This window comes from Centrocercus urophasianus, unplaced genomic scaffold (genome assembly GCF_019232065.1).
Source record: "Centrocercus urophasianus isolate 14NV4802_14NV808 unplaced genomic scaffold, USGS_Curo_1.0 seq_2, whole genome shotgun sequence".
NCBI classification, from domain to species: Eukaryota; Metazoa; Chordata; class Aves; order Galliformes; family Phasianidae; genus Centrocercus; species Centrocercus urophasianus.
Window position 1 is genome coordinate 7,704,697 of NW_024884755.1, and position 8,686 is coordinate 7,713,382.

The following is an 8,686-nucleotide window of genomic DNA, read 5'->3' on the forward strand; positions in this document are numbered from 1 at the left end:
TGTACAAAGATCAAAGGATATTTCTGTTATCTACTTTTGATTTAGAATTTCTGACTCTGCAGGTTCTGTCTACCTGTTTGACTGCTTTTTGTTGTGGTGAATTCATAAACGTGTGAAATATAAATATAGAGAGACCTCTTTACACACTTTTCTTTCATTGTTGCTTGTTGCAGCTGCTACTCTAGATACTGGTGAGTGTTTTTGTAAGTTGATCTATTGTACATTTTCCAATTTGATTTCCTTATTTTTCAATAATTTAGTTGGCTTATCTATCTGGCACCTTCGTCTCCCACTCGATTAAGGGAATAACCAGAATGATTTGACAGCCACGTAACTATCCTGGGAAGGGATGACATCTCTGGGCAGCAGAGCACGCAGCCATGCCACTGTTGCCCTCGAGGATAAATAAACAAATGTCAGCTCAGGGGAGCACCATTGATCCTGCGTGTGGAGTTGATGAGTATGAAAGAGGATCTTGGATGACTACCTTCAGAAAAAGGGACTTACAAGGACCAGAATTTTCTTTTATTTTCTTGACTTTATTTCTCAGTTTTTGACAAATATTTTACTTCTTCTGGCATCATATTTCCATATTATGTTGTACTGTAACAATGTATGCAGTTGTGTAGTCCAGATCTCAAATCATACGAAAGATTTATCGAATACGTCATGAAAGTTTTGTGAAAACAAATACCCTGTTCTCATAAAATAGTTTCAATCTCTAAATTGCCAGATATCTTTTTGGTTTTAATTCTCTCCAAGCACATTTGTAGACAATGTGCATATGAATTTATAGAACTGCTATCTTGTTTATTCTGCTGCTTTCTTACAATGTGGTTATTACACAATTGTTGCAATGATTTTTTCCTTCACATTCTTCAGCTCATTTACCACATGCTCTTCTTTATTCTTGGTCAGAATGTACAACTGGCAGCCATAGCTGTGCTGTGCCTAATAAGTCACAGTTAAAAGCTATATTGGATTATTTGGTTCTTTTTATGCAAAAGAAAATCCGACTTCCCATGCTTTTATGCTTCATTGAAGAGTGAAGCAGCTTTGATTCTTCTGGAAATCTGACATTTAGTTTTGCTCCACAGTTTATTCCTATTCTCTGTTCTTTGTTTTCTCAGCCCTTTCAGTAGTGTGGTCTGAATAAGCATGTTCATTTGTTGTCATGTTATTCATTTTTATATTAAGTCATTATACAATGAGTTCACTTGCACACTTCAGACAGCTTTAATGTGTTTGAGGTTTTGTACGCAGCCTAATACTGAAAACTAGCCTAAGCAACAAGAAATAGAGATGAAATTGTCACACCTTCAGGGCAGGTACGATTTCCTATCTATGTCTACCAACCCCCTATCCCTGACCACATGCTTTCAGTTTTTATTTGGAACACTAAGTGTTTATACTCTACTTCTTCTTGCTCCTGCAGCTAATGGTTATATCACGAAGGTGCCAGAGAGAAGCATTCATTGATTCACAGCAGCACAGCAAATATTGCAGAGCGTTTTCTATCACAGGAGCATACCTCATGACTTGTAGAAATCAACACGTCCTGCATCTCCTTAACTGTAAGTACTGGCACACGGTCTGCAGAATGATCTCACGTTCACACCTAAGTATGTGCTGGTATTTCTGTCCCTTTAAGCTTTAAAGTTGCTTTTACTTTTAGCAAAATTAGCTGACAGGCTGTTGTTCTGATGAGCCAGTATAGCGACATCCTCATATCCCTGTTAATATATTATATGTACTACGAATCTGGCTGTAATATCCCTGTGAAAAACTGAGAGAACTTTCTAGGTGAGTTCGTGCATTCCTTAACATCCTTTCTCATTCTTTCTGTGGAACTGCCTCACTGATGCACAGCTCCAAATTTTGCTGTGTTACCCTTCTATGCCTGTTAAGAAGAGCTTTGCAATCATTTGGGAAATAGGCTGTAATTTGCTCTTTTATGAACCCAAAAATCACTGTGCTATGAATATGTATTGAGAAGTTATAAACAAATGTGAAAGAACTGTTAGTAATAATGACTTCAGATGCTTCCAAGGACATGCTTGTAGTATAAAATCTTTAAGACTCTTTAAACTATGTGGGGTGTTACAGTGAATAAGAAATGCGCTTCATGCAGCGTGGGTCTAGAAGAACATTACACACAGAAACATGCCACTAGAACTATAGAAAATATAACTGCAGTAGACAAATAAAGGAAAAGGAGCAGTGAATCAGTGTTAGGTACAGTCCCTGGGAAAGCTAGAACACAAGTATGTTCCCTAAGATGAAGTTTAGCATCTAAGGAAGTATTTGGGTCAAGCTTCCATGAAAAAGAACAGCCACAGCAGTTATTTTTTAGGCGTCAGAAATACAAAGTACTTTTTAAAATACAAAACAGCAGACAACATTATTTAGTTATCAGTAAGGCATGAAGAATGTGGTTGTCCTTAGCTTGTTGCACTTTTCCTGCTGGTAGTTGAATACAAGTAAAATGGCAATCTGTAGTAAGCATAGAGGGTAGCACGGAGCATTGCTCAGTTCAGCTGACAGTGAATTTGCTGCAGTGCTCAGAGGGCAGCTCAGTGATCTCCCCTGGCACTCACAGGTGGCGTGGTAGAGCACCAGCTCTTAGTCCTTGCTGCGCCTCTCCTCACGTGTCGGCCTGCTGAGCCTCGTGCTCGGTCTGATGGATACCAGTCTTGGATCTTTGCGCAAGTTTCGCAGTCACAGGGAGGGATGGAAGACAGTTCTAAATATTACCAGTGTTTCCAACCAACGGGTAGTGTTACACCACAGGGCACTTGCCAGGCTGGCAGTGGGAATGCTATAGGGGTTTGTGATGGGGAAGTTGCTCTGCAGCCTCATCTCCTGAGCTGTGTTGTTTTCAGCCCTTCTTCACCCAGTACAGAAGTCAGGCACCAAACTCATTTAAAGGTGCCTCTTCAGTTCTAATTTTGTTTTGCTTTTCCACATACGCTTTATTTGACATATGCCTGACTGCATGCAACACCTTTTTTAAATGTCTACTCTTTTTTTAAATCATTATTTAAATGAAACTGGGGACTGCACTGCCAGCAGTGCTGAGTAACCTGTGGAGTCATAATGGCTCTTTTCATCTACTCTGATAACAACATGCATACAAACCCAAGAAAGTATTTGTACTTTTGCTAGAAGGTGGCTATAATGCACATTCACTGTGTTCATCCCATGACTTAGAGATTTAACGTTTCTGATTCCAAGCTGTTTGATCTCCCACTTAAATTCTAAAATAAGTTTATGGTAACTTGTGCAGCCAGTGCATGTTTGGCTAAGAATGTGTTGATAGTTTGGGACACTGTGACATTTTCTTCTGTAGGAAGTAGATAAAATAAATATAACTTTAGGTTTGGCAGGGTTTTACATAGACTGATAACAGAAAATCATAAACCATGGCAAGGTTTTACTGATCCTACCATTTCCCTGAATTGTGAAGAGAAATCTGAAAACATTTGTACATCTGAAATGTGATTCAGCTGTATCTTGGCGTTGCTCTTTTATCATTTACAAGCAGAAGAAACTTGATTGAGTTATTTCAGCCCTCATCCACCAAAGATTTTGTACGTCAAGAATAGTAAATCCTTTAATGACTCTAGCTACCACAGAGTAAGCCCTATCACAACTACAGCATAAAAGGATTTATTATAAACTAAATTAAATTGTCCAAACTCTGTTCATCAATAGATATGAAAGAACAGCCAGAAGAAAGAAATCAATTTAGCACCTTAGTTGTTCATGTTCATGGATTTACCATTGGTGCGTAGTGCTTTTCCAGTACATGATAAGAACGAGCATCACCGCAGCCTGAATCAATCCATATGTAGTTATTAAATGGTAAGTCACCAAGGGGGGTAGGAGGTGTGGTGTTGAAACAGCCCTTTTCTGTGGAGTCATGAGTGAAATAAATTTGCAGGAACTGATGCTGCTAAGCTGCACAATGGCTGTGCAGTGGGACTGGGAAGCGGCTGAAGGATCCAGGAGCTGGGACTGCAGTGTGCTGCAGGTACCACCACATCTGGTTGGCAGGTGACAGCCTACTACCTTGTGAAACAATGGACATAATTGCTGGCATGAAGCAGTGCCATGAGATTACACATTTGAAACTGAATCATGATGAAAATATTTGAAGGCAAAAAGAAGAGAGAAATGAAACAGTGCTGCTTTTGGCCTGGCTTTCTCTATTGTTCAGAATGACATGCTGTGCAATGGAACTTATTTGTAAAGTGCAGTTTAACAATTTTGATTAACAACTCTGATAAGCTTCCTTAAGTTATTTCCACAAAGATTAGAAATGAAGACAATTCTGATCTTCTTCTGTAATTATTCTCTATGATTAAAAACTCTGATCTCAGTAACACCATTCAATAATCAGGAGTCCTAATTTACGTACTTAATGGAGCAGGTTATGTGGACCTTTCCGTTTTGTTAAGAGAGTTAAGTATAAAAAATGAAGATGCAATTAATGCTGCCTTGATAATAGTTACAGAGGATGGCCCTTTCAAGAGAAAATTATTCTATTTTTCAAGCAATTACCCCAGTGTAATTGCTACTCGTATCAAGCAAACCAGATTATAAATACAAGCTTTTATTGAACATCATAGTGCCACAAAGGAATATCATAACTTTGCATTTTCTTTGGAAAAAAAACCTGTACATTGGAGACCTTATTATAGTATTTTTCCATCACATACCTGGATTACTTTCCTATCATACCAAGGTGCTTATATATTCCTGTCACATTTAATAAAACAGATGTGAATTACAATGGTTCTCTTCAGCTCCTCATAGAATACATGCATAACAAATTCCTAAGGAAGAATAAGGAAAGCAGCTCCCTCTGAAGTTTAGTAATGATCTATGATAGATCAAGACAGGAGTAGTGTTAAGGTCAGTACAAAAGTACCCTTGAGAATTTTCTTCTTCCCTTTCAGGAAGAGTGTTGTTGTCACTAAATGTAAACCTTATTAAATCCAGCCAGAAAGCACTGTGTGGTGGTGCAATATGAACTCTTAAAGTAAAGCCAGCAGTAAACCATGTGAGACAAACAAATTATGTATGTCACTGAACTTAATATTTTCTAGCTGACTTTTCTTTAATGCCGGATTTCAAAAGAGAACAGAGATGATGAAAACATACAGGATTTCAGGCTTGCTTATGTACACAACTCTGTACTTGCTGCCTCTCCTTTGAAACTGAGTTATGGTGGAGAAGAGATAAATACAACAAACTTGTGGAACAGGTAATACTGGGGTCATAGTTTAAAGAAATCTCTACCAAATTCATGTAATTCAAGGGTTGTTTATAAAAGAAGCATAAATGTTTATGAACTAAAAAAATCAGATGCAGATGGAAGTGACATGAAGTATGTAATAAAAGTGCATGTAGGTCAGTCTGGGACAGATTACTCACATGAACAGGATAAGATCTCAAGTTCCTTTGACTTTTTTAGTACTAATATCAATGAAATCCATAATCTTTAGTCAACACTGTTATATTGTTTTAGGATGTCTTCATCTTTACTACATATTTAAAAATATCCCTTGGTTGTACCTCCTAAAATGTTATCAGAACTTTGTTTTGGTGGTGTTAACAACATGATTTTTTATGATCCAATTCTGTTAAAAGCATTAAAATGAATGAACATGCCTATAGCTTCAGCACACATAATGTGTGACTTCTAGGAATGAAAGTTCTTTGCAGCCTCTTCCATATCACATGTTCTGACACTGAGTATGAAGGCTTTCGGCTTGCTGTGGGTTAGCTTTGTGCAACTATTTAAGAGTAATTTTAAAATGTGATCTATAAATCATCCTGATTAAGTTCTAGTGATCGCATTTTCAAGGTGTTTGTGTGGGTGTTGTGGTGTGATTGTGAGTTCTGTGATAACAGTAGATATGGGAGCACAGGAATATGGCATTTCATGTGCACTTGTCTCATTGGTACGTACATTTCTGTGAAAACAAATGTATGCGACTCAAAATTAGGACTCAGAATTTGAAATTAATCTTACACAGATGGCAAGAATAATTCCTAAACTGAGTGGATTTTACCTGAACAAGTTTCTGGCATGGATAAAAAAGAAGGTCCGTGTCACTTTGCTTTCAGTCTATGTAGCCTGCTGTTTCAGTGATCTGTGAGAATCTTATTGAAGGGAAATGAGCGATACGCTTTACTCATAATTACCATAAAAAGGGTTAATGTAGAATGTAGAGGTGACTAGATATGTTATTTTATTACAATAATAGACTTACTGAGGAAGAACTCTTTTATGGCACATTCCATTATTGCTGTTTCAAACCCATAATTTGAAGATTACTGCTCAGAAACCCAGACAGAAGTGATTTTACAATCATCAGCCCATTAAAGGTTTAAGAATTGTCTGGCTAGATTAGAAAGAACTTAGTTGTGGAAAATGTTGTGTGATTTATTATGCTCCTTAAAAAGTGCACAGCCACGTGCTGGTAGGGCTGGGTGAGCGGGCAGAAGGGCCACAGGTCCTCCCATGCTGCGTGCGGGGCCTCCTCACCTCCCAGCAAACCTGGTTTGCATTGATCTGCTTAATATTTCTGCATCTTTAGCATAGTAGGCGTATTTGTTTTAACATTCAGTTCTCTCATCCCAAGTAGACAAGACGTGGTACTATTGATCCTCGGGCCAGTCATCCATTAGGCATCCATTAAGATCCAGAGTGATAGACAAATGTGAATTACAATTACAATAATTCCATCAAAGAGCTGCTGAGATAAAGCACAAGTCTGTAGCTCAGCGAGGATAAGGATCAGCCGAACCCCCGAGATACTGCTGCAGCCACACTTTATATTGCTGAAATAAAAAGGTCTAAAGCAATATCTCAGTGTGCCGAGAGACGCCCTTTGGTGAACTCTGGTGCTTTCAGGCATTAAGCCCTCAGCCCTCTCTTTCACCACTCTGCCAGAGTTCTTCACTATCAAATAAAAATCAGCAAAAGGGAACCTGAGTCCGTGCTTTGACTTTAATGCGCTCTCAGCAGCCAACGCGATGCGCTTCCCAGGCTCCAGGATGGAGCTGTCACCACCAATGCCCTGAAGTAGTTTCTGTCTGGCCCAGTGATTTCCCATTCTCTGCCGCCTTCCTTCTCTTCCTTATCTGGTGTTTCCTTTCCCATTTTTTAATTTAGTCTTTTTCTTTCTTTCCCTGGCCAAAACTTTCTGCTGAGTGGATTAATTTTAAGCATGATACAGTGCCATGAGAGAAGCTCTGTGGAGCGGTTTTATTGTAGACAAGTTCAAAAGTATTTGTTTAACTGAGATATGTGTTTAAAATTGCACTTGTGAGCTTACGGGCAAATGAAAACCAGAATTCCAATTAATAATTTTAAATTGTATGGCACACCAGGCAAATTAAATACGCTTTTCTCTCCTCCCACAACACCAGATGTTTAGGTTTGTGCAGCTGTTACCATAGGTGAGGCATGCACAGCAACAAATGCCTGAGATGTTCACTGAGAGCACAGCTACGTCCCAGTGTCCCGCTCCCTCTCACAGTGCCTGTTGCTTTTTGTGTTCCTCCTCAGCCTGCTGTGCTTCTGATACACCTGCTGCCATGGCCCATGATGCCTGCTGGGCAAGAGGCAGTCACGTACCTGCGTCGGTGCTGCTGTGACCCTATGGCTCCTGCACTGCCAGAGGCTCCTTCAGGCACCGCCAGTCCAGGTAGGCCTTAACGTTGAACGGGCAGCCCCTAAGGATGAGTTTCACTTAGAAACTGCATTCTTGTAGTGGGAAACCGAGTACAATAATGGATGTTATTGATTGGTCTGTGATGTTGTCCATACCGATCGGTATTTAATATTGATTGGAACGTCTCTGCTGTAGACGGTATCCCCACAGACACGTCTGCTGTCTCTTGTGTCATCCTTACATTCTGTAACTATGCCATTTTTTTAAAGCACGTAGGGAAATGTCACTGTGAGCACAGTGACCCTTCTGTGGGCCTTCACCTGGCAGGTGATGAGGTGCCTGGCGGCAGGGCCTTCATTGGAGCAGGGCAGGGATGGTGCTGCTGGCGAGGTGCAGGCGCATGGCCGAGCACTGAGGGAGAACCTCTTTGTGGAGCGAGGAGCTGTTAGTGAGGCACTTCGGGAACAAGGGAAGGGCAAGGAATGTTTCAGGTGGAGTTGGTACATTGCAGGAAGTTCTTCCATCTTTCCTTAGGTTTATCTCCTGAAGTTCCCGGCTCACTTTGTTCTATTGCTGCTCGGTGTAAACCTCCGCGGTGGCTTTGTCCCGTGGCACTGCGCAGCGCTTAGCAGTGCCGCGCCGGGAGCAGCCCGCACTGTGACTGGGGGATGCCGCCATCCCGCCGCGGGGAGCTGCGAGCACCGGCACGGAGACTCCGGGGGAGTTCCCCGGGCACAGCCGCTGCCGCCCCCCCGCCCCGTTTAAAAACCCTACCCCGTTTCCTTCGGGCGAACCGCGGCAGAGGCAAATTCGGCACTGCTCTTTTACGCCCCGGCTGCAGCCCCCGGCCCCATCCTCAGGGGGAGGTCGGCCGGGCACCGCGGGGCAGCTTCCCCCGGCAGGGGGGGTCGGAGGGCAAGGCGGCGCCGGACGCGGCCTCCCGCCACGGCCCGTGGGCTCCTCGCAGCCCGCCCGGCGGAGGGGCGCCGGGGGGCTCG

The 8,686-nt window shown here is 41.6% G+C and overlaps 1 protein-coding gene across 16 annotated transcripts in view; it reads left to right on the plus strand.

The window, feature by feature from the left end:
• The first annotated feature begins 1,227 nt into the window (after positions 1-1,227).
• Positions 1,228-8,686, plus strand: part of LRP3 (LDL receptor related protein 3) — a 212,708-nt gene continuing 205,249 nt past the window's right edge. For 14 of the 16 annotated variants that reach the window (XM_042821443.1, XM_042821444.1, XM_042821447.1 and 11 more), the window contains exon 1: positions 7,604-7,721. In XM_042821443.1, the coding sequence (XP_042677377.1) occupies positions 7,619-7,721 (103 nt within the window). In that variant the 5' untranslated portion in view covers positions 7,604-7,618. Of the gene's footprint in view, positions 1,329-1,435; positions 1,575-5,182; positions 5,270-7,582; positions 7,722-8,686 lie in introns of those variants that run through there. The other 2 variants (XM_042821441.1, XM_042821457.1) reach the window with 2 other exon arrangements.